Source organism: Watersipora subatra, chromosome 9 (assembly GCF_963576615.1).
Source record: "Watersipora subatra chromosome 9, tzWatSuba1.1, whole genome shotgun sequence".
Lineage (NCBI taxonomy): Eukaryota > Metazoa > Bryozoa > Gymnolaemata > Cheilostomatida > Watersiporidae > Watersipora > Watersipora subatra.
Genome location: NC_088716.1, coordinates 15,294,997 through 15,322,659, shown reverse-complemented (window position 1 = coordinate 15,322,659; position 27,663 = coordinate 15,294,997). Strand labels below are relative to the sequence as shown.

The following is a 27,663-nucleotide window of genomic DNA, read 5'->3' as shown; positions in this document are numbered from 1 at the left end:
TTCATTAGAAGTAATTGCTTGAAACATACGTAACCATTTACACACTACACCTTTCATTTTTCATTTGATACCTTTTATCTCTTGAAACATTTGGTTTACCTTAAAGATTTTTTTTCTTCTCATTTTTTGTAAAACAGACATCAGTTGGAGACCCTTGGGCTGCTTTGTACATCATCATCCGCTATAAGGACTGCATGCGGGGGCAGTAATGTCGAGTGATACTGAGGGTGGTAGTTCGCGGGCGCCATCTCCTGATGGCTCGCTGTCGGATAGGTTAGATGATGATCTAGGTTCTGCACATACTCATTTAGTTACAGCGCAAGCGAATAATACTAACGATGTTGGTAATCCTGAAAGCAGTCATTTTGAACCTAGAAGGTCAGAGAGATCTCGTAACCTTTCTCTCATAGGTAAAGAAAGTAGAACTTTAGAGTTGAAAACATTTTTAGTCAAGTCCATAAGTACTCAGTTGGTCGAGTATACTAAGTTGATATCAGATATTGAATCTCTTGATTTACACCAGTTAGAGGAATGTAGTTCTACCTTCCAACAGGGTTTTGATCATATCTGTACAGCGTACAAGGAAATGTGTGTTTTATGTGCTAATAAACCAGATAAGAGTGTAGAAAGTATGTTTAGCGATCTATCGAACGAGTTTGAGACTATAAAGGAGTCTATGACAGAAAGAGTGGCAGCCCTACAGATTCAGGATGAAGAAGAAGAAAGAGAGCTCAAAGAAGCTGAATCTGTACTGCAGAAAGCGAAGGAGCAGTTTTCAAAAGAGATGCAAATCTATGAAGAACTCAAAAGACAAAGGCGAAGCCGAAGAAACCCCACACCGAAAGAAGCAACTCCTGTCACACAACAAGACATAATTGTTATTACTGAGAATGACACACCTCGACCATTACCCCCACTTGCCAGTACAGACAAAGTAGAGCGCTCTGCAACGCCCGCCTCAGATGGATTAGATGCAGTGCGGCAGCTTGCAGAAAGTCTTGTTTCAACAATGAATAAAGCCACTGCAAAAAGAACATCAGTAGAACCTTCTCTTTTTACAGGAGATTTGCTAGATTTTACTGACTGGCAAGTAGATCTAGATGCTTATTTAAAGGCTGAAAACATCAATGGGAAGGAACGTCTCAGACACCTAAAAAGGTTCGTTGGAGGAGAAGCCAAGAAGTGCATCAATGGACACTTTGTGACCAATACTAACGAAGCATATCTAGATGCAAGAGCTATGCTTAAAGAGAGATATGGCAACAAGCAAAGTATTGTTCGCACTTTTCGCAACAAGCTTGCTGCTTGGCCGAGAATACATCCCAAAGATGGGAAAGCACTCAGAGAGTTTGGAGATTTTCTATCACACATTAGAAGTGGAATGCAATCAACACCAGGGCTCGCTATACTAAATGATTGTCAAGAAAATGAGAAATTGAGTGATAAGTTGCCAGACTGGCTTAAAAACCGATGGGCCATAGTAGTAGCCAAAGCAGTCAAGGAAGACTCCTATCCAAGCTTTAGTGAGTTTACGAGCTTTATACAAGACGAAGCAGACGTCATGCTACTACCAATATCGCTGCAAGCATCAAACCCCCAAAGCAAAACTGTTAAACAGCAAGTTCGAACCAGAACTTTCAAGGCGAGCACCATAGAAATCAAAGTTCTGTGTCTGTTCTGTAAAAAAGATTCTCATGCTACTACAAAGTGCTTTAAATTAGAAGCTCTGCCCTATGCAGATAAAACCAAATTTGTTTTTAATAATCGTTTGTGCTTCAGCTGCCTGCGAGCTGATGGTCATCGATCAAAGGACTGCCCAAACAAGGCCACATGTAAAAGGTGTAGTAAGTCTCACCCAACAGCAATGCATACATTTGAGAATATAGGATGGACTAGGAAAGACCATCCTGAAGAAAGGATTGCTAAACCACGTGACAACAGCACCACAATGGATACTAAAATAAGTGCAGAGGCAAGTCAAACTGAAGCCCGCAAGGAAGTGAGGTGCAATACGGTTAGAACCACTAATGATGGCGTGGCTTGCATGGCAATCCCTGTTTACGTCAGCGCAGAAAATGGCAAAGAAAAACTTGTGTACGCTCTCCTTGATACACAGTCAGACGCATGTTTCATATCAAAAGAAACAGCTGAATTTATTGAACCAAGAGGTAGACCAGAGCAAATCACTATGAGCACGCTCAATGGATGCTCTACGCAAACAACAAATAAATATGTTAATATCAAACTGAGAGGATTCTCAACCAATGAAGTTACATCCATAAATGCTTATGAGCAAGATGCTATCACATGCAACAGAGAACAGATACCAACTGCAGCAAAGGCAGATGCAACGGGCCACCTGCAGGATATCGCCGAAAAGCTACCTCCGTTACTTGACATACCAGTAGGTCTCTTGATTGGTACTGATTGTCCACAAGCCCTGACTCCGCTCGACTCAGTACCTGGAACAGCAGGAAAAATGTTTGCTATGCGAACAATGTTTGGATGGACTCTGTGTGGAGGCAAACCTCAGAATGGAACCAGATCTATAAACAAGACAGATACTAAGGACAAAGAGATTCTGAACATACTTGACCAAGAATTCAAAGACACTGAATCTGGTAAGGTATCACAGAATGATCTACAGTTTGTGAAAATATTGGAAAATGGAACTACTCAGACACCTGATGGAAATTATGTTCTGCCACTCCCGTTCAAATACATGCCAACTCTCCCAAATAACAAAGTACAAGCACAAAAACGCTTAGATCAGCTAATAAGAAAGCTCAAGGCAGACAAGTCTTACAAAGCAGAGTATTTCAAGTTTATGCAAGCCTTAATCACAGCAGGACATGCAGAAGAAGTGACAAACACATCCCTGACAGATAAGTGCTGGTATATACCTCACTTCGGAATACGGCACCCAAAGAAAAAGAAGCTACGAGTAGTCTTCGATGCGAGCGCCAAGTATAACGGCATCGCTCTGAATGATGCACTCCTTCAAGGCCCCGACCACATTAATAGTTTAGTGGGTATACTATGTCGATTTCGGCTAGAAAAGATTGCTATCTGCTGTGACATTCAGCAGATGTTTCATAACTTCTATGTCCAGCCAGAACACAGAGACTACTTGAGGTTTTTGTGGGTAGACGAAGACTTGTCTACTTGCAAGGAATACCGAATGACTGTTCATCTCTTCGGTGCTACCTCGTCACCTGGAGTAGCCACATTTGGTCTAAGAAAGCTCGCCTATGACCATCGCAGCATATCTGACAAAGCAGCAGATTTTCTCATCCATGATTTTTATGTGGATGAAGGGGTGACAAGTATTGCCAACCAACGTGAAGCTATTCAATTGATTGACAGCGCAAGGAAGATATGTTCAAAAGGCAACATCAGGCTTCACAAGTTTGCTAGCAATGATCGACACGTTCTTGCCACAGTTCCGGAGACCGAAAGGTGTGAGACAATTCAAAAGCTTGATTTGCTGCAAGACCACCTACCAAATGAACGAACTTTAGGCCTAGAGTGGTGTATTGACACCGATCGTTTCCAGTTCGTCAACAACATTAAAGAAAAGCCAACAACTAAGCGTGGTTTGTTGTCAACCGTAGCACAAGTGTACGACCCTCTTGGGCTCCTTGCTCCTTTCATTTTGAAGGGCAAACAGCTATTACAAGCATGCACATCATCAAAAGAACCATGGGACCAACCAATCAGTTGTGACTTGCTTGATGATTGGAACGCTTGGGTATTCGAACTGCAAAAGTTAAAAACTGTAAAAGTACCGAGATGTATCAAGCCACCATGTATGGTAAGCCCACGATATGAACTTCATCACTTCAGTGATGCAAGCCTTAAAAAGGATATGCAGCTTGCACATACTTAAGATTAATAAATCCAAATGGAACCAGGAGCTGCGCATTGCTAATTGGAAAGTCAAGAGTCAGCCCATTGAAACCAATCACAGTTCCTAGACTTGAACTCCAAGCAGCAGTTATGGCCACACGCCTGGGCACTATGGTAAAAAAGGAGCTGAGAGTCCATGTAGACAGTGAACACTATTGGACAGACTCCAAGATAGTTCTGGGCTACATTGCCAATGATACCAAACAATTCCGCATGTACGTCCCCAATAGAGTTCAAGAAATCAAAAATGCGAGCTCTCAAGAACAGTGGAATTATGTGGCCACTACGGATAATCCTGCAGATATTGCCTCTAGGGGTGCGAATATAGACCAACTGTTGCAGTCAACATGGTTTGGTGGACCTTTATTTCTGAGACAAGCCAACCTTGAAAGCTACATAGACAAACACAAGATCAAAGGTGATCATATAGAGAATGATCCAGAACTTGAGACCGTCAAAGCTATGGCCACATCAACTATACCCAAAATCCAGATGTCTTCTAGATTTGAAAATTTTAGCCAGTGGAAGGATCTGACTCGAAGCATTGCGGCGCTTAGCATGCTACCTAAAAGAGCTGATAATAAAGACAAAAAAGTAACTCTTGCAGACTTATCTAAAGCCGAAACAAGAGTAATCAAGGTTCTTCAAACTGAACATTATGCTGATGAAATTTCTCAAATAAAATGCCAGAAAAGAGTGGGAAAGAAAAGTTCCATCTTCAAACTCAACCCACTGTTAGATGGATCTGGAATACTTCGTGTTGGTGGAAGAATTGATAGAGCTACTACATTAGAAGAAGTCGAAAGGCGCCCAGCAATTATTCCGAAAGACACGCACATAGCCAAATTGTTGGTACAACACTTTCATGAAAAAATACATCATCTTGGTAGACAAAGTACTTTGGCAGCAATCAGATCTGGAGGCTTCTGGATACTCAACGCTTCCAATGTAGTCAAAAATCTCATCAGCTCTTGTGTTATATGTTCCAGACTCAGAAAGCAACCTGAACAGCAACAGATGGGCCAGTTACCTCCGGAACGAATAGAGCAAACCCCACCATTTACTCATGTAGGCATGGATGTATTTGGTCATTTTATGGTGAAGGACAGGAGATCAGAGCTCAAACGGTGGGGACTGTTGTTCACGTGCTTATACTCCCGAGCCATTCATATCGAACTGTTGGAAGAATTGACCACGGATGCATTTATCAACGCATTGAGATGTTTTGTGGCCATCAGAGGACCTGTTTTGACGCTATTTAGTGATCAAGGCACCAACTTCGTGGGTGCACAGAATGAGTTTCAAAGGCAAATCGATGTGACTGTAAGATGAAGATGTAAGAAACTACCTCATCGCAAATAAAATAGAATTTCGAATGAACAGTCCAGAAGCGAGTCACCAAGGAGGTGTATGGGAGCGAATGATCAGGTCTGTACGAGCTGTGTTAAATGGCATGGCTGCTAAGTACAAGGGAAGGCTTGGGACTCAAACCCTGAGAACTGCTTTTTATGAAGCGGCAAGTATATTAAACCATAGACCGCTCACAACAACCAACATCAGCAACGCTGATGAAGATATAATCACTCCCAACCATTTGTTGACCATGAAAAGCACCCAGCTTGCAGCTCCACCACCAGGAAAGTTTCAGAATGACGAGCTCTATAGGCGGACACAATGGAAAATAGCTCAGCAATTTGCTCAGGAATTTTTGGGTCGCCTGGAAAGCCGACTACATGCGGCATCTAACCCTGAGACAAAAGTGGTTAAGTAGTAAAGAAAGTGTCAAGGTGGGAGATGTTGTGATTCTAAAAGAAGACAATCAGCCTAGGAATGCCTGGAGATGGGGAGTTATTGAAGACGCCATACAAGGTGAGGACGGTCTTGTACGCAATGTGATCCTGCGGCTTGCCAACAGGCACTTGGACAGAATGGGCAGACCACTGGCACCTGCGACAATGCTAAAACGACCTATCCAGAAGATAGTCGTGATCGCCAAAGCATAAATGTGGCTTTGGACGTTATAGTAGATATAGTGTAGATTACTCAAATAGCATGATCATTATATGTAGAGTATTTTAGCAATCATATATTCAATAAATCAAAACTTTAAAGAGCATTGGGACCATATTATTATAGTAAATTTGATAAATTTAGATGGGAGTGTGAAGAGCCTAGTAAGCATTGCCTCACATTCCTGTAACTGCTTTGGCCATTAGTTTTTGCGCACTCTGGTCACCCTCAGTGGCGATTCATGGACAGCCAGCCTGTCCTCTGCTCTCCGGTTGCCTTAGGTGGTCTAATGATGATGACCAATGATAGCGCTGCTTTTGGGTCACCAAATTTTGTTTGTTGCCGCTCTTTTTCTTTGTCTTGTTTTTAGTTTAGTTTTAGAGTCTAAGCAGATAAGACTTACCTGACATATTTACAGCTGTTTTTCACAAATAGCGAATAGACTAAAGAATGTGACGCTAGTATGCTAGTAATGTGATTACGGAGGCACAAGGTTAGTGAAATAGATGTTATACATAATATGTCATTTTTCTTGCTATTCTGTATTATTTGTCAGTTTTCCTGCATGTTATATGTTTCTACATAATGCTTTATACACTTTATGCTTTTTACATTTTGTAGTAATATTCCACTAATTAGAATGCTTTTATCCATTGTATAGGTTTCACGATCTACATATCTAAAACAGACCAGTGAGCTATAACTCCAAACTTATCACGCTAGTATCTAGCAAAACTCTACACAGCCTTTTTGTAACTATATCAAACGATAAAATTACCAACTGGCAGGCCCGGTACGTTGGACAACTCTCACACGTATGCAACCGGTGAAAAAATACATCAAAAACTTGAGCATTACTCATAAGCAAATGATTAGACAAATTGTTTTATTATCTATGGTCAAACACCCTATAAACAAAAATATACCAAACATGATTGCATTAGTACAACTTTGTGAGTCTAAAAAACTTTTTAAAAGTTGTAAATTTTATGACAAGCAAAATAACATATAAACTAAATAAGAAAATTCAGCACTGCAGGCATAGACCATACCTTAATTTAAAAATGTAGTTGCAATATCATACTAAAGTAACAAAACTAACCCCTTGACACGGTAAAAAAACCGAATAGAAACAGCAAACTTATCGACCTTACTTTAGTTTGGTTTTATTAACAAAAACGGGTAGATACAAACTTTGAAAAATGTTAGGATTTTGGGTTACTGTAAATGAAAAGCGTAAAACTGAATCACTAAAATGATTTAGTTTATCCTTTTGATAACGTCACGAGTGTGACAACTCCTCAATAATTACCTCTGTACATTTATTATATGTATACATTTATTTATGTATTTGTCATTATCTCATGGTCCTAATAAAACTTGATATACAAGTATACCAGGTCTGAATGAAAAGCCATGTAGGTGGTTGAATTCGTGATTTCAAAATAAACACTATTCCTAGCATATCTCTCAAATTTCATCATTTTCGAAGACAAAATTTTGACTGGCACAAGCCTAGGTATTCTGCTGTGCATTGAATAGTTGCTTACTAGAGTCTTGAGTATTCAAGCAATACAGATGGTAGATAATGATTTAATTTTTGTTTCATGAATTTATTTAGTACCAATCGTGCGTGATTAGCATAAGTTTGTTAAATTTTTATTCTGTTGAACTTTTAATTGAAACTCTGTATATTTTCATAGACAAAATAACATACTGTCAAATCACTAAAGCGACGCAGATTCAAGTGAAACTTAATTGAATGGTTGATACCAGTCATCTGGTTATAATATTAAAATAAATCATTCACAATATCGTTATGAACAAATACATGTAAGAACACATTGATATAAATAAATTGGAAGTTGTCTTCTATATACAATAACTCCTGCGCATGAGCTTGTAATAAGATAGCCAACCAAAAAGTGTTTTATTGTCTCTCAGATGATGGAGGAGTATAGCCAAGAAATAGGTAGAGCTTTTTACCATCAGTTGGTAAACATATCAGGATGGGCTGCTGTCTGTTTACTCTTGGATATCTGTTGTTAACCTCTATGCTTTTCGCTCTCACCTTCTTAGCTATCTACAAGGTGAAGGATACTTCAGGCTAAATGTCACTATTCAATTATGTTTCTTGAATCATAAAGTTAACAGAGTTTTCTTATGGTTTGTCAAATGACCTACTTTACAAATCTGTGGTGTCTAAGAAGCTGAGAGAAACACCTCAAAGTATAACAATATTTACTAAGATACTGTTTAGTAAAAGGTGAAAAATGAATAAAGAGAGTTATTGACACTATTATAGCTATTATTAAGGAGTACCTGCTCCTCAAACAGCCTCTTCACATCCCGATGACAGCTGTGTTTGTCACGCTTCCACAAGGGCTCTTATAAAGAAGGAACCATGAGCATCATATCTTTCAGAGATATAACCTGTAAATACCAACACAGCAGTAGCTCCATTTACTCACAAGCTGTTACTTACAGAACTAGAATACTCATTATTACATTATATAATATTTGCTGAATAAACAGCTCTTATTGGTCACTATGAGATAATCTAGCAAGAAAAGACAAAACATAACACAATATAAAAAGGTTTCTGAAATGTTGATGTCTCATTTGGTAACTCTATGCCATGAAATGAGGAGCTTTGGCAACTTTACAAAAATATTTGTTATCAGTGGAAACAGTGCAACTTCACATTGAAGATGATCTATTCAAATAAACATTAAAAATTACAAAATCTGGTCAATTAAGAACTGAGAAACCTTTCTCAAGGGGCGCGTACATGACACCCAGCATGTAATATTGACACCCGGCACTAGTGACACTCGGCCTATAATGGTAACATCCAAAATACTGGTTAGTGACACCAGGTGCACTAATTAAATATTATCGCTATACCGAACTAAAAATTAATCGAAACTCAAATGCAGCATCCTATCGCTGTGGCAACTCATTTCCAAATTGGAAGGAAGAATCATCACTTCATTGCTGAGCCTCTGGGTTTTTCTGGTTACAAAACTAGATGAAATTTTTTGCTTGCTTCCTGCTAAATATTCTGCTCAATACATCCTCAGTAAACGTACACAATTAAAAATAAGAGAAACTATTACCAATAAACAGCTAATTTAAAAAAATCTTTGGATCCAACCAATGTGTTGTCTGGCAATACAACAGATGTTGAACAGACAACTCCTGAATATTTATACTTAGAAATTGTATGATTTGCTGGTTCTTCTGTACATATTAGGAATGTAAAAAATCTTTTTGTTAATTTGAGCTACTTGAATACCAGTTGAGGTACATGATAGAAATTGGGAACTGATGTCAGTCAAAAAAAGTTTACATATTATTTGTTATTAAATTCTCATCAAACTTGCGCACGGGTAATAATGTGATAAAATTACTTAGCTAATAAGTATTCACTCATCAGTAGATATAATCTCATAATCAAACCTGTTCGTATCAGGTCTTATTGTCTCCACTTGATGGATTCTACTCTTTCACTCTGCTGTTCTTCCTTCATTAATATTGTAAAAACTGAGGATTGCATTCCTTCAGTGTAGGATGAGATAACTCTAAAGTAAAATGAACCGGCTGAGGAGGTCCTACAAATGTTCAACTTTGTGCATCATTTTTGAAAATAATGAAAAACTAGCATTTTTTGGCAAAACATTCAGAAAAAATGCTCTGCGAAATTATTTAATTACACCAAGGCAAGACTTGATGACAGAGGTTGATGATTTGTATTTAGTTTCTTCCTTGAAAGCCAATTACAAAATACTAGTATTGTTTGCTGCCACAATCCTTACTATAATAAGAACAATGTGTGTCTGTCTTTCTGTCTGTCTAAAGACAAGTCAAGAGAATGATAAAGAAAAACTATAAATTAAGAAAATAATCCAGTTTTCAAAGAAGGTTAAAAAGTAATACTTCCTGCTTGAGAAGCTGGTATACATGTATGTATGAAGATGCAGAAACAGTCGCACACATCCAGGTGCTTTAAAGTAAATATGATAACTTCCAAAGTATTTAGATACACCTTCATTCATAGCAAAAAGTATCGACTTTAACCAGATTAAACAGCTATCATTCGACTAAATAAGTTGATTTGATATAAACTATACATGGATTTTGGAACAATTTTTCTTTTTCTTGCAGTAATAAACCGAGATAAGACAACTCCCATTAAACGAGGATATCAACATGTTTTTAGCAGTCCTGTACCTATAGTAAACCAACATACTTTAAAATAGTTTGTCATGTTCTCCATTTAAGTAAAAGAATTAAAACAATTCCCTTTTATTGGTATAAATAACATAATAACAAATTTAAAAGTTTAAATTAACAAAAGTTGAAAAAGTATTAATAATATAATTATTAATATTATGACGTTGGCACGGATGAAAATAATAAGAGATGAAAATATGCCTACTTTTTACATAACAGAGTTGGACACTTATTCCAAAATAAGAAGCCATAATGAACAGGTTAGTAAACAGAAAAGGTCTTTATAAACTTTTACGACTAAAATTTAATTTAATTGTGAATTTTAAGTTTTTGTAAATTTAAAATTGAGCTCCATTTGCCTGAACAATTCCATTACCTATAATAGTAGTGTAGGTCAATATATTTTATGAATCACCAAATGTGATGAGACTGTATAAAGTTACATTAGCTGCCCTCACACTGACTGAAATACTGAAGTACTTTCATAATGCTGTTGTTTTGGCTGCTCTATAACATGACATCTTCTGATGGATTGACAGCATGTAAACATGTCAATTGATATGTTTTTAAGCTCATCTTGTTTTCTGCTTATACACTGTGAGACCAATAACCTGTCTTTACATGTCAAAAAGCTTATGACACAAGGATTAGCATGATCCAATTGCGCTGCTGGGCACACCTGCACTTAGAGTCAGATACTAAATAAACCAGATGGGCTAACAGGGTTAAACACATATGGGACAAACATTGTTAAACTCGTCTGAGACTAACAGAGTTGAACACACTAGGGAATAACAGGGTTAACAAAAGCTGTCCGGTCAAGACCTACAGATGCTAACCTACATACAAACATTTATATTACGCACTACGGTAGATACGAATGATGTTGTTCATACAGACACTAACCTATAACTCTTTATAACTATATTTAACAGTGTTGCATTAAAGCTCATCACACTCAGCCATATGTTTGCTACAGTTTGCATCCCAACTGGCTTTTTATGTGCAATAGAAGAGGAGTTATAAGAGAGAATCTATCATAAGCCGAGTCTATATAACAGCAATTATGTTATCAAATAATATGCTATAAACCTGCAAGCTTATAAGTTTTTTAATATTTACCGAATGCTACAAATAGATATTCAAAAACAAGTGACATAAACAACCCATAATTATAATACATGCAAAAGCTCAAATTACACTTTTTGAACAAAAATCTTTGCATCATTTGCTCGGCAGGTTGCATTCTGATTGTCGCTTTCTTTGGAACAATTTTAACTTCTGGCTGTTCAAAACCTTTCAAAGTGTCTGCTGACTTCAATTCTTTTTCCGCACTGCTGAACAAGTCGGTATTAGTGTCTAAATAATTGCTTTAGCAAAACAAAACTTTTACGATCTTCTATTTGAAAAACTTTTAGGAAAAAAAATGATAATCCTTTAGCCGAGGCTCTCTGCACAAGTTATAGTGCAAGACAACTTACGAACAAATTCGTTTATTAAATTACCGTCTGAAACGCATCTCATCTGTAAAGTTGGAATCTGAGAGTCGGTACTACAATGAACTAAGACAATAGGAAGGATGGTGCTACATACAAACACATGGAGAACTGATTGTGTATAAAAACTTACCGAGTTCTGGATACTCCAGCAGCTCTACCTTTTTAATGCTGTTCTGAGCCAAAACTGCTGCAGTGCCTCCTATTGACCCTAAATAGAATCCTCCATCTGTCTTTCAGACAAACTTTACCTGTAAAACAAGTTACAAGCCTATGATACAAAATATTAGCCTGGGAGACAAGATATTAGCGTGTGATATCAGATATTAACATACGAGACAAGATATTGGCCTGTGAACAAAGACAGTAGCCTGTGAGACAAGCCATTAAACTGTGAGACAAAGCATTAGCCTGTGAAACCATGCAAAAGCTAATATCTGCAGGTATTAGCTTTTGAGATAAGATATTAGCCTGTGAGACAGTATATTAGCCTTTGAAATAATATAGTAGCCTGTGAGACAAGATATTAGAATGTGAGACATTCATGAGTTGTCATCCTTTTGTCATCATTTGTCATATAAATAATCCTATGTTAGTAGTTGTCATATTCATGGCCTACTGATGAGTGTTGTCTGCATACATCTTATTGTTAGACATATACTAGCATCTTGTAACTCTTGTACTTATATATATTCACAAGCACCTGTCAAAAGGTGTCATACTTACAGCCTTCATTCCAGTTCCGTTGGCAAGCATGAACCTGCCACTACCGGCAGCCTGAAATTCTTCAACGCATGAGTCCATTTGCCCAGCTGTTGTTGGCCCGAATGAGACACAGGCATAATCCTGCAAAGGTCAGCAGCAATACAAAATAGCCTCATAGTTTTTAGTGTTGGGCCAGTAAGGAGTTATTTGCTCTTACCGACACCGAGGGATTCCCGGTATCCGGGAAAACTAATCATTTTCGGTGACAGCTAGATATCCGCGGCCGGTTTGATATGATCGGCATTTATCCGTAAGAGCCTATTGGTAAATGGTTATCCGGATAGATTTCTGTTTTTGACAGGCTACAGCATTACCAGCGACGTGATGCGACGAATGAGGAGCTGCTTATGAAAGAGCTCATTTGATGTCTCGCACACAATCGCCATGTAACCGAATGAGATTACAACCGTGCGTCAATTGATGTTACGATTAATTGCAAAAACACCTCTTTGACGAACATGACAATCAAAAATAATCTCTCAGCGCACATTGGCAATCACAAATTTTTTTCTCAGACATTCTGAAAGCACAACACAACCATATACCGAACTACAATACCCACAATACCGAACTTTCTTAGTTGGCAAAGGATACCGAAGATGGTGAATACCGAGGATACCGACACCAGGAAAATCGATAAAAAAGTGCAAGAATAACCTATCCGGCACTAAATTATATACCTGCCCAACGCTAATAGTTTCCATAGTGGCAATGATTTCAGCATTGATCAGTTCAAAAACAATGAAACCTAAACATGTTTGTAATTGTCCTACTCTGGAAACATGAGTGAACAACTCTAACTGCAAATGAGAATGTGGTACATGTAGCAAGGTTACACAGCACACATAATATGTCAACAGTTTAAAACAAGAAACTAAGACATATTAGCAGCTGTAAAATCTCCATCAAGCAATAGTATATGGTAAATAATATTCAGCTTTATACAGTTTATATATAGCTTTAAAAAGTTCCCTAAGGCTGAATGTTTACAGCCTATTATATACTCTGTGACCATAAGCATACCCGGGGAACTTTATGGTGAAAATGCTTTTTTTGATACAACTAGCAAAAATACATCATGTTGCCAGGATTACTTCTATGAAAGAAAATTCACATGTGGTTACTTTTCAACTTTATTAATCAATCTCATCATATTCTATAATAATTATCACTTTCAAATAATATAACACTAATCTCTGGATATATTATTAAGCAATGTTGTCTTATTCAATGAAAAACTATAAATAAAAATGGCAAATTCAGATCTTCTCCTTATACAACTTATAAAATTCAAAAAAGAAATATATTGGAGAATCTCAAATAGGTAATTTATTTAAGGGAAATCTATCTATTATATCCATCTTGGCGCAATTATTCTGTGGTTTTGGCAGGTGGCTGATTAGATCCAATTTGGATTGAAGTGTCAATCTAATAAGCTGAGGGTCATGGGTCAGCTGAAACTCAACTAAACCAAACTTTTTTGCGAAATCGCGTTCAGCGTTATTTTCTTTAAAACAACTTTTTATATCTAAAACCTGGAGGAGTATCAGAGTAAACCACATGCAGATTTCTACAGAGGACAAACAGACAGACAAAACAAAGACAAATTATTCATAAATAACTTAATAGACTACCAGAAGAGTTTCCAGGGAGTGATTTCAGTCTAACCAAACTTCTGATATTTTACCAACCCAGTCTACAGATGTATTTATATGTTTCCTGTAAACTAGGCTAGATTAACTACCTCTGGTGTCTTAGCAGGTCCTGCATAATAGACTGGGTACTTCAGCATATAATCAGGCATGCCCTCTCCATTGTCTAACCCCTCCTTAAGCTTGGTATGAGCAATATCTCGGGCTACCACTAAAGTTCCTGTTAAACTCAACCTGGTCTTGACAGGGTGTTTGCTCAGATCAGAGAGTATCTCAGACATGGGCTTGTTTAGGTTGATCTAGAGACAAAAAATATTTTAATCAGAGATGATCTGTAGTTGTTGCATTGAGTGTATGACACGGTTTTCTACATATCCTGGATGAATGTCCAGCATTGCACGAGTAATAAAAACAGCTTATAAACAGTGACAGGGAATGTAGTTGCCATTGGCTAAGTTCACTAAGTTACTAATGACAAATTTAGCTAATTTGACTAGCTTAAGCTAGTATATAGCTATACTTACTATAATAAGTTCAATGAGCTGTGCAGACCATGAAGCCAGATTGTATGACATTATGTGTCACACCACAGCGTTATGTGTATCTCAAATGATATAATGATTATTTGCATAATTAATCCAATGTATCACAACAAGCCTGTGTGGCTTAGTGGATAGACTGCCTGCCTGCAGACCATTAGGTTCAGAGTTCAAATCCAATGAAAAGTGGATTTTTTGGTCCTAAAATTTTATTGCTATAACCTGACACATGCGGTGCATCTATATATAGATGCACCGCATGCAGAGATGCTCAAATTGCGAAGAGTAATCTGCAGCTAAAATAATCATTCTATGATCATTCATTGAATAATCAATCAATGACTATTCAATGAAATATGATCTTTTACTCAAATGTCATTTTATGGGACAATGCTTCAAAAACAAACGCGATCTTCAAATCTGATTTTAAATTTTATTATTGTGTTTATAGAAGTACTCAAGTGTGCAGTACCTTACAATTAGCATAGTCATGCAAGAGGAGATAACTAAAGTTGTGCACGCATCAGTGCTGAGGAAAGCTGCTGAGCCAAATCTGCCGATATTAACTAAATTTCTGTTTAACACAGTTTTATGAATTTCATTTCCATTGATCAACAAGAAGTTACTTCAAACCAAACAATACCCAATGATATCTTAATAACTGCAGACTCTCAACATGTTTAATGACAAATAGAAGTAAATAGATATAAGACATCATTACCTTCACAACATCAGTGCTGAGGGACTGTGAGTTAACATCAGGCATATATTTTTGAACGTCTGTTTCAAGCTGTTCAAGAAATATACCCTCAGATGTGATCTTTCCCAAAGCCTACCAATAATATACATCTAAATATAGTCTTGCCACTCCCTGGCAGGTTTTCCACACTAAAAACCTACGTGTCACTTTTTTCCGACATATTCCATCGACTCTCTTTTCATGAGCCGAGATTAGATATTAGAGACTCTCAATATAAATAGTTGTGAAAACACCAAATAATTCATACACAGGAACAAATTCTGAAACACAACTATTAACCTAGTAAGTCTAATCTAAAGGAATAAATCATTTGCATTTAAGATTAATGTGTGAACATTCTTACACAAAGATTTTGTTAAAAGGCATCCCAAGAGTTGAGGCTATGGGTTGTTTATTAAAAGCAGGTGACATCCGCATGACCTTCAAAATTATGATGGTAGGTTAAAGCAATCTCATTTTTGTAAATAACAGGTATTACATATTGACTAGCTGTACCACCCAGCGTTGCTTGTGTAATATAGGTTTTTGACCAAAATATTTTTAGTGTTAAATTTAAATTTTAGCGTTTGACATTATTTGACATTATTATTCGCTGGTTTATCCTTGTTGTTTGAAATATACAGTCCAACATGGATAACTCGAACTTCACGGGACCGAGAAAAAGTGTTCGAGTTATCAGAGCATTCAAGTTATCAGAGCACTGTCATAAGTCCATGTATTTATCTATTTATTAGTAGATACATGTACATATACAAACTATAATATAAATCAAAAGTATAAATGGCTTGTTTCAAATTAAATGCTTCTAATGTAAAGTTTAAAACTTTTTTTATCAAAAAGTATAGAGATTTTTCTATCGCTTGAGATTGGTTTGTTGTTTTATTGCCAAGACGTTTTTTAGATTAAAATTGGCAAAACTTGATCGTTGTTGAAATGCTCAGAAAAAACAACGTCTTTTTCTTTTGAGCGTTTTAACCAAGATCAATTTTGCCGACTTTTCTTGATGTTTATGCGAAGGTTACCTCACTTTTCCTTGCTTCCAAAGGACCATCGCAAAACGGATATTTGTTAAAAATCAAATTTCAACAAACCTTTAGAAAAATCGTTGACAAAAATATTTTGCCGATGGTGGTAATAACAACGCCTATGAATTACGAAAAGTTTAGGTTTACCTCTATGGCTTGGAATAAAGCAATTTTCTAAAGCGATAACAATCGTTTCGGTAGCCGTTGGGCAAAAAACTGTTCGAGTTAGCCAAGTTGAGGTCGAGTTATCTAAAGCGATATATTATTACGTGGGAACGGACCAAAGAAACCGTTCGAGTTAACCATGTGTTCGAGCTATCCAAGGGCGAGTTATCCATGTTTAACTGTACTTGCAAAGGCAAAATTACGGAGCCAATTGTAGTCATTTGCCAAATTAGTTTTTGAATTGAGACATAAAAAATCTGCTAAGTGCAGTGGATATTGCAAAAAGCTAAAACGATTCTAATCTGGCAAATACAGAAATCATCACAACAAAACTCGACTGACCTAATGTTGAACCATTAGTGCTATAAATAAGGTAGGATTATATTAAAAGCCTACGCTTCCATGACGATAAGTCAGCAACTAATAGTTTACCCATGAATATCGCAGATTCCTACTTGTATACGTATTGTACACTCCTCGTGACAGGGCCTCCGCATCTTCTCCATCTGTTCATACTTGCTGACCTTTCTTTCCTGAAAAATGTATGAGTCACTGACAGACTTACTCAAAAAAATCAAGCACTAGCCATAAACAGACTTGCCAAAAGCAGTAAATATGAGTAACTGAATATGCAAAGACACCACAAATGAGACAAGTAACACTATAGATAAGTAATTAACAGACTTACCAAAAGCAGTAAGTATGAGTAACTGAATATACAAAGACACCACAAATGAGACAAGTCTAGTAACACTATAGATAAGTAATTAACAGACTTACCAAAAGCAGTAAGTATGAGTAACTGAATATGCAAAGACACCACAAATGAGACAAGTCAAGTAACACTATAGATAAGTCATTAACAGACTTTCCGAAAGCAGTAAGTATAAGTAACTGAATATGCAAAGACACCACAAATGAGACAAGTCAAGCAACACTATAGATAAGTCATTAACAGACTTACTATAAGCAGTAAGTATGAGTAACTGAATATATAAAGACACCACAAATGAGACAAGTCAAGCAACACTATAGATAAGTCATTAACAGACTTACCAAAAGCAGTAAGTATGAGTAAATGAATATACAAAGATACCACAAATGAGACAAGTCAAGTAACACTATAGATAAGTAATAAACAGACTTGCCATAAGCAGTAAATATTAGTAACTGAATATGCAAAGACACCACAAATCAGACAGGTTAAGTGACTTGATTAGATTATCTTGACTTTACTATATTGACTTTACTAGACTATCACTAACTATTGCAAAGCATTTGTGGGCGAGGACTCCATCCAGCTTATAATAAATCATGACAGTGAACACTGTCACCCCTATAATTGTGGTGTAGTAGGTGCTTTGGATTTTGGTTGCTTGCTTACAGTTAAAGTTCTCACTGAAGTCTTTGTGAATGATCACTTTCCCATTTTTTAAATTCTGTTTGAGGTAACTGATTGATTTGTGTTGACGGTTGGAAGTGTACATGTACATATGAAGGGAAAGTGATGTCAGCCGGTATTTCAGCAGCACAAGCAAGTCAGATGATGACACCTGATCTTCGAGCTTGTTTAAAAGGGGGTTTTCACAATCTCTCTACTGATAGAAATTCACATGTTCATTAGCGCTAACAACCAAAATATCAATTAAAACAGCCACAAAAGTCACATTCCCTCTCCCCACATGATTCAATTTCCATGTTACACACAGTTCTTTTCAGTAGCTGGTGAACAGTAGTAAGCATTTCCAAAGAACAGACACTTGCCTGTCGCAGTCCCAATAGATCCAACTCCGCATTTTCGCAGTATTTGCAAGCACAGACAATTTGATCATGTCTAGAAACTGGCTTGCAATTTACTGGGCCCAACTCTTTAAATTTACTAGGGCTCACCTTGACATCTGGATATTCCTCATTAAAAATCTCAAAGGTGTCACTCAACATGTAGTTCAGCAGGGGTTTCCGAAGCTTTGGTCGCTTGTGGACAGCAAGTGTGGCATGATGCTAACAACAGTTTGGCAGTCATTAGAATACATGCCAGTTCAGAAAAAAGTCTTACAGTATCCATAAGCGGAACCTACTTTCTCTACTGACTGAAAATTCAATGCGTGAATGAAAGAGAATTTTCGTAGCCATACTTTAAAAATACACATTTGGTTCAAGAATTACCTCGTGATTTGCACACTAGGTATGTGTATCAGAAGCTAATAATGACAAGCTCCAGATTTTGAGTTACAAAACATAAAATAATTCTAATTCATTATTTTTCTCAAAAAAACTGGCTTTTTAGACTTGGAATATCTAGCATTACTTTCACATGCCAGGGTATCAAAGAAAACTTCTAAACAAAGGCAGACATCACCAAATTATAAAAAGTGTCCCGCGCGTCACAAATACTTCCGTGTCCCTATAAAACAAAAACGTGCAGCATTTTCAGCAAATTGGCGAGTTTGGCTAAACTATAGGAGCCAAAGTCGAATTTTAGATAAGAATTTTTTATCAGACAGGCTGCAACTGAATGCCCTAAAATTGTGACACGCGGGACAAACTAATCTTTGCTCGCCTGAATTATAAGGAAAGATTTGCGTTTGCTCAGAAAAAAACACCTGAGCTAGAAAATCCACTCTTGTATTGATGATAAAATGGAAGCAAAAATTATTTCAGAATCAATTGCAAAGTTTGAGAGAATATGATCAATTTTCCCGGGCGTCACACACCATACAGGAAAACCTACTTGCATGCCCAATATCTTCATGAGAGAAGATTTCATTATGAAAACTTTTGTGTTTCCACATGTCTGAACATGTTTGCTTGCTAATTAACTGGAAATTATGGTTGCGAAAGGCAGAAGAAAAATTGCCTGTGTGTGACACCATGCTTGGCCTTGCCCACTTGCCAAAAGCAGTAAAAATGTGTAACTGAATATATAAAGATACCACAAATGAGACAAGTCAAGCAACACTATAGATAAGGCATAAACAGACTTACCAAAAGCACTAAGTATGAGTAACTGAATATGCAAAGACACCACAAATGAGACAAGTCAAGCAACACTATAGATAAGTCATTAACAGACTTGCCAAAAGCAGTAAGTATGAGTAACTGAATATACAAAGACACCACAAATGAGACAAGTCAAGCAACACCATAAATAAGTCATTAACAGACTTGCTAAAAGCAGTAAGTATGAGTAACTGAATATACAAAGACACCACAAATGAGACAAGTCAAGCAACACCATAAATAAGTCATTAACAGACTTACCAAAAGCAGTAAGTATGAGTAACTGAATATACAAAGACACCACAAATGAGATAAGTCAAGTAACACTATAGATAAGTAATTAACAGACTTGCCAAAAGCAGTAAGTATGAGTAACTGAATATGCAAACACACCACAAATGAGACAAGTCTAGCAACACTATAGATAAGTAATTAACAGACTTGGCAAAAGCCGTAACTATGAGTAACTGAATATACAAAGATACCACCAATGAGACAAGAAAACATATCCAAAACATCTTCGGATACTAAATGAACCCGATAGATTAACAGGGTTAAACACATCTGGGATTAACAAGGTTAAACACATCTGGGACTAACAGGGTTAAACACATCGGGGACTAACATGGTTAAACACATCTGGGACTAACATGGTTAAACACATCGGGGATTAACATGGTTAAACACATCTGGGATTAACAAGGTTAAACACATTTGGGATTAACATGGTTAAACACATCTGGGACTAATATGGTTAAACACATCGGGGACTAACAGGGTTAAACACATCGGGGATTAACATGGTTAAACACATCGGGGACTAACATGGTTAAACACATCTGGGACTAATATGGTTAAACACATCTGGGATTAACATGGTTAAACACATCGGGGACTAACATGGTTAAACGCATCTGGGATTAACATGGTTAAACACATCTGGGACTAACATGGTTAAACACATCGGGTACTAACAGGGTTAAACACATCGGGGATTAACATGGTTAAACACATCGGGGACTAACATGGTTAAACACATCTGGGACTAACATGGTTAAACACATCTGGGACTAACAAGGTTAAACACATCTGAGATTAACATGGTTAAACACATCTGGGATTAACATGATTAAACACATCTGGGACTAACATGGTTAAACACATCTGAGATTAACAGGGTTAAAAAATTGGTCCTACAGCACTAACAGATGCTATCCTACACATAACCATTTGTGTTACAAACTATGGTAGATACCAATTGTGTTGATCATACAGACGCCACCTTATAATCCTTCATAACTATATTAAACAGTGTTGCATTATGCAGTGTAGCTCATCGCACTCAGTGATATGTTTGCTACAGTTTGCATCCGTTCAGGCTTTTTAGTTGCAATAGAAAATGAGTTAGGAGCATCGATCCATTGTAGCCAAGTGTACGTAATCACAAGGATGCAATCAAATAACATGCTATAGACCCGCAAGCTTATAAGTTATATACATATAGATAATCTATCAAATGCTATATATTAAAAAACAAGTGACATAAACAGCCAATCATTATAGTTCACGCAGAAACCTAAATTAAACTTTTTGAACCAAAAATCTTTGCATCATTTGCTCGGCAGGTTTCATTCTGATTGTCGCTTTATTTGGAACAATTTTATCTTCTAGCTGTTCAAAATTTTACATAGTGTGTGCTAACCTGAACTTTTCTGCACTGCTGAACTAGTCGATATTGGTGTGTAAACAATTATTTTAGCAGAGCAAAACTTTTACGCCCTTCTATTTGAAAAACCCTTCTCAAAAATAATGATAATCCTTTAGCCCAGGCTCACTGCACAAGTTATAGTGCAAGACAACTTACGAACAAATTTGTTTACCAAATTACCGTCTGAAACGCATCTCATCTGTAAACTTGGGAGAGTCTGTACTACAGTGAACCAAGACAATAGGAAGGATGGTGCTACATACAAACACATAAAGAACTACTTGTGTATAAAAACCTACCGAGTTCTGGATACTCCAGCAGCTCTACCTTCTTAATGTTGTTCTGAGCCAAGACTGCTGCAGTGCCTCCTATTGACCCTAAATAGAGCCCTCCAATTATCTTACAGGCCTTCATTACCTGTAAGACAAGATATTAGCCTGTGAGCAAAAATATTAGCCTGTGAGACAAGACATCAGCCTGCGAGACAAGATAAGTTTGTGAGACAAGATATTAGCCTGTGAACGAAAACATATATTTTATATTCATTTATATATACATTTTGTACTATAAAACTATATGCATACAACTATAAAATATAAAATTATATACTATACAGAATATAAAACTAGACACCGCAATGATATTGATAATTAAATTTGAACAGTCTTGTCTTGCAGTTGTTAAACAAATATTATTTTAATGTAGCCAAGAATTGGGGTAATATTTTTAATTGGGGAGCGGGTGGTGAACAACCCACACTTCTATTGTTCGGTCCCTGCAAACCTTCGCTGCTCATTACTTATGACAAAAACTGGTCAGTTAATATATAGCTGAGTTTCTAAAGATTCTAACTGGATTGGGGCTTTTGACCTATGACCCCTTCTAAGGCGAGCCTGAATCACAAATAGGCTACGAATATCACGTTTGTATCAATAGCAAATATAATTTTATTTTTATTTATGATTATAACACAAAACATGCCCAAATTCTTTTAAATACCGTACACCAGAAATATGTGTAGAAAGCACTCAGAAACATAAACCAGGGCGCTCATCATTTTAAATAAACGTTGGTGTACGAGAAGGTTCATAAATGAAATTCCTGAAAAAATACCAATACAAACTATTCACCTGGCAACAGAACTATTGACTGAGTTGAAAACAAATTGTTGCTAAGCAACGAAACCACCTTACGTAACAGCTAATACTAATAGAAGTGCGCCTGCTAGTATAGCCAGGTTCTTTAAAAAATTTGTTGAGGGTCCAAAATAGAGCCCATCTGCAGCTAGTCGACATACGATTATGAACTGATGCTACTAGATATGCAGAAAATGTACTGCGATGCCTACATTTGCCAGTCCTTGAAAAAGTCATTTCCTTTGTCGTCAACGACAACAAAAGCTGGAAAGTGCTCAACTTCAATCTTCCATATTGCCTCCATTCCTAAAAAGTAACCAATCCAGCGCAATAATGAAAGTTGTTGTATTATGAGATTCGTTAGGCACAGGCTATATTGGCCTCTGAGCTCACAGGTGGTCTTGGCTCACAAGCAGTACAGGTGGTCTTGACAATTATGGTGAATAAAGCTGGATAAAGCTAGTGAATAAAGCTAGTGGGTAAAGCTAGTAGATTAGGTAGTATAAGGCAGTATGGGGAGTATATAAGGAAGTGTAACTAAAGACGGAATGTCTTCTTCGCCTTCTTCATGTAAGTCTATTTATTAATACAAAATGGCGCAGTTGAAAAAATTCTAGATTTTTTGTGGTGTTATCGTTAGCACTAATTTTCTGGTTGTGTTATTAGTTTAACGGTTGACAGGACCCATTCACGGCGTGCAGGTGAGGTGATGTGTGGTAGTGTAGTGTTTTGCCTATGAGTTGTGAGGCTGTGAGGCGTTGAAGCAGTGAAGTGGCAAGTGTCGGAGAGGTACAGAAATTTCTTATTCGTTCAGCTGTAGAAGTTGAGAATAAAAAAATTAAACGGAAGATGTAGAGTGAGTTAGTGGCGTAAAATATATTGCGTTGTGACGTGATAGAGATCGGTTATCCAAAGTTGGTGTTTGGTGAGCATGGTGATGGTTCGTGGGAGACATTTATAGAAGAAATGAACTTATGTATCGGAAGTGCAGTTGAGAGGAGAGGTTATAAAGATGATGACGAAAGAGTGCCTATTATGAGGGGTAGAGCTAGGTTAGTGCCACTATTGAGAGCTATTGAAAAATATAAAATTATTATAAAATTATTATGCAAATTATAAAATAAAAAACTATAAAAAATTGGACAGAATTAGACAACTTCTTTTAGCCTGCTAACAAGTTCCATTTCATTACGTATTAAATTTATTTATAAGTGTACAGTAACATAATTAGCATTGATGAATCTTTGCCACCTCTCTACTCTACTCGCCACATGTACCAGGTCAAGTCACGCTACTCCAAAGGTATGTACGTCCTGCATAATAAATAAAAATTCAGTTTTCTTTTCAATGGCTATTAAATGGTCAAGTGTGCGAGAGGCTGCTTGTGATAACTGCAACGCTCGGCCTTACTTGTTGAAAAAGGTTTTAACCAGACACGCTAAATTTATGTTATAGCGAAGACAGAAACTGATGAACAAAACCTTTGTGATATGAAGTTGAAATTCAGTCAAATAGTTAAAAGACATACTGAAACTTTCAAACTGGTTTCCAGTGTGAGTTTAGTAAGCTAAACTTATTTGAAGTGAATTGAAAGTTTATGTTATACGTACGTCCTGCATTTGGCACACACATTTTCATGTTGCATTTTATTGCAGATCATAGCCATTAAAATACCTTGAATACAAACAATTATTGTAGGTAACTATAGTTACTAAAGTTAACATACTATTTTGTTACTAATTTTCAATATGTACACATTTTTATAAAAATTTTGCACTATTTTTACCAGGGGATGTTTGCATTGTATAATTACAATGTTCTCTATACCCCTACATACGAATTTTTCACCCTACGATGTCAACCCTGGAATGGATCAATATCGTATCCCGAGGGTTAGCCTGTCTTGACAAACTGTTGCTTTTGCAGAGTTGTTCCGCCGTCGAGCGGGCGAGCAACACAACAGCTTGTCACAAAACGTACTGCACCTGATGCATCAGCTGCACTTATAGGGAGTTGTTCTCTTCCGTCTATGCGGGTCGGTTGCGATGTTATGTCGGTCGCTCCATTGGTAATCATAACGAATTTCACGCAAACACTTATGTAGAAAAAATAAGATTACAACGTTCAACCAGCGACCAGTTTCTGCGGTAAACTTTAGTAGAACTTGAGAACTTAAGGCAACAACAGCGACTAAACATGTCGTTATTTGTGCGCTCAGTCAGTTTTATTTCTTTTTGTATCAGACAACTCCGCAAAAAAAAACAGTTTGTTAAGACAGGCTACCTGAGGGTGCACTGTACTTGCTTATTATTTTACATTTAAACTCTTTTACAGAAAACACTTTCTCATGATATGAAGTTTGAAAGTTGGAATGGTAACTGTTGTTATATGTGAAATGGAAATAAACTTTCTGTGCATAAATTTTTTTGTTACTCATGCAACGCCAGGCATTCCCCTAGTATACTATGTATAACAAAGAGACCTGATGAGTGACACCATGAAATAGATTAGTAGTTGGGCAAAAATTCAACTTTTCAGATAATTTTTAGTCTAAACAAACAGTCCACTTATTATTATTAGTGTAGCTTTGAATTTTACCTTGACTTATCTATGTTTAGTCATAGAACTACTTTTGAACATAACGTATCATAACTATCTACTGCTACATATCATATTATGTAGTTACATACTGTATATAAATACTAGCTGAATACCCAGGGTTGCCGGGTATTAAAACTGCTTATAAACATCGGCAGGTGATGTAGTTGCCTGCCATTTGCCATTAGCCTGGCACATTGTCAATGAATAATTTAGGTAAGCTACTATCCTATTGCTAAACTTACTAATAAGAGCCGTGAGAGCAAGCTTTAGTGACTTAGCGTAACGCAGGGTACTATGTATATTTTAACTGACATAATGACTAATATTGCCTAATGAATCCATTGCATCTCGCGTAGCTTAGCTGGTTAGATAATCGCCTGGTGAACGGGAGGTTCCGAGATCAAATTCAGCATGAAGCGGATCTTCCATTCCTAGATTTTAATGGCTATAAAAATAATAGCTGCCTTAGTGAGCAACAGCGCTTGATCAATTCCCGAGGCAATATACAGCATGTCACTATATGGAAGCAAATAGGCTAGCGCTTTCGGTCATGACGTAAAGTCATAGCGTAACTTCGTAGAAGTCGTAGCTCTTATTAGCAAGCTTACACAAATTTTCCATTGGCAATGTGCCAGGCCAATAGCAAATGGCAGGCAACTCTCAATACCTCTAACTGTTAATAAGCTGATTTTTAATACCCGGGCAACGCCAGGTACCACAGCTAATGTATATAATAATATATATATATATAATATACCAAATGAAATTAGTGTTAAACACATCTAAAACTAACGAGGTTACAAAAAGCTGTCCTGTCAGCAACTACTACAATAAACCAAGCAAATAGGAAGGATGGTGCTACATACAAACACGTAGAAAACTGCTTCTGGATATTCCAGCACCTCTACCTTCTTAATGCTGTTTTGAGCTAAGACTGCCGCAGGGCCCCCTATTGACCCTAAATAGAATCCTTCGTGTGTCTTACACGCCTTCGTTACCTGTAAGACAAGATATAACCTGTGAACACAAATATTAGCCTATTAACCAAGATAAAAAAAGAATGGAAGGCATACGCTTTTCCTAAAAAAGTACAAACTATCATCACCTGTAAAACTTAGCGGAAAACAAGCGTTGTCAAATAAAAAAGGCAAGATAATTCCAGTTTAAAACCAAACGTCTTCAAAGTTATTTCAATTATATTGCCTAGAAATTAATAGTTGTATCATTTACAACAAAATATCATAAGTTTATGAGCATTTGTCATACAAATAATCCTATGTTAGCAGTTGTCACAATCATGGCCTATTGATGAGCGCTGTCTGAAATACATCTTATTGTCAGACATATAATAGCCTCTTGTAAATCTTGTACTTACCGTAAAACTTTCAATTGAACGCCATGGCGCTCTATTTTTCAACCCTTACTCTATAGAAGACTAGAAGTAGTCAATTGGAGGGGGTGCTCCAATAGAGACTAGTGGTGTATTTTTCAAATGGCCCGTAAGAAATTAGGAAAAATAAATTCAGTTCTATTACGGGTGAAACGAATCTCGCCTATAATTTCACTCTTTTTCCGGTGAAGCTATATCAAACCTCTTGGATGCAATAAATCTGCTAACTCACCTCCAACTTGTCAAAAATCTCTCAGTAAATATGCATCAAGAAACTGAGAAATATCGCTACCAGTTGATATCTATCGCTTGCAATTGACCTGCGATGATATTATAGCCTGTGTCTTTCTTTGCAATTGGTTGGCATTTTCAATGTGTTTTTCATTCAAAATTTGAAGATATATTTTTATTTTATATCTGTATTTAACATAGTTGAATAAAAAATGATTGCACTCACTGATATGTTTGCTATAGTTTGCAGCTGAAACTAACTTTTTAAGTGCAATAGAAGTGGAGTTATGAGTATCGATCCATTGCATGATCAGATTACCGCAATGATCCTATCAAATAATATGCTATAAATTTGCAAATTTATAAGTTATATAACAATAATATATGAAATGCTATAAATATATAGTCATGAACAAGTGACATAAACGAACCATACTTATATTACATGCAGAAACACAAATTACTGTTTTTAAAACAAAAATATTTCCATCATTTACTCGGGTAGTTCGTTCTGATTGTTGCTTTCGACGGAACAAACATCTTCTAGTTGTCCAAAACTTTTCACAATGTCTTCTGGCCTCAACCTTTTTTCTGCACTGCTGAACTAGTAGATATTAGCGTCCAAACAATTTTTTTGGGAGAGCAAAACTTTTACGCCCTGCGATTAGCACAAATACAACGTGTAAAGGTTTGCACACTAGGCGTAACCTTTGACCCAAAACTTGCAAACCGTTTTTATATGCCTGTTCTTCGAATTAAAAGGCCGCTTTAAGCAAGGAAATATTATTAGCCTGAGATCGTTATGCATTATTTCTACGGTGTTGCTTTCAGAGTTTTAACGAAACAATTGCAAAGATTTGGAGTGGGCAATAAGAGAATTGAGAGACAATGATTGTTGTTAATGTAAACAATTCATTATTAATACGATTTTGTGAACACTTTTCTACTGATCACTTGGTACTATGGGTTCATAAAAATCAAACATAGTCAAACTACTACTCAAATGGAGGTGGTGTTCAAATAGATGGTGGCACTCTATT

General features: G+C 36.8%; 2 protein-coding genes and 1 pseudogene across 2 annotated transcripts; 2 read left to right on the top strand and 1 right to left on the bottom strand.

Annotated features, from left to right (window-relative positions):
* Positions 1–208: 208 nt before the first annotated feature.
* Positions 209–3,889, top strand: LOC137404829 (uncharacterized). The gene has a single exon (XM_068091057.1). It carries the CDS (start codon positions 209–211, stop codon positions 3,887–3,889), a length of 3,681 nt encoding a protein of 1,226 aa, XP_067947158.1.
* Positions 3,890–4,020: 131 nt separating this feature from the next.
* On the top strand, positions 4,021–5,241 carry LOC137404828 (uncharacterized). Its single transcript, XM_068091056.1, has one exon. The coding sequence runs from the start codon at positions 4,021–4,023 to the stop codon at positions 5,239–5,241; it is 1,221 nt and encodes a 406-aa protein (XP_067947157.1).
* Positions 5,242–5,714: 473 nt separating this feature from the next.
* LOC137404827 (fumarate hydratase class I, aerobic-like) overlaps positions 5,715–27,663 on the bottom strand; it is a 36,125-nt pseudogene continuing 14,176 nt past the window's right edge.

Excerpts from the sequence above, each read along its gene's own strand:
- LOC137404829 (XM_068091057.1), top strand. The coding sequence starts at position 209 with ATGTCGAGTGATACTGAGGGTGGTAGTTCGCGGGCGCCATCTCCTGAT.
- LOC137404828 (XM_068091056.1), top strand. The coding sequence starts at position 4,021 with ATGGTAAAAAAGGAGCTGAGAGTCCATGTAGACAGTGAACACTATTGG.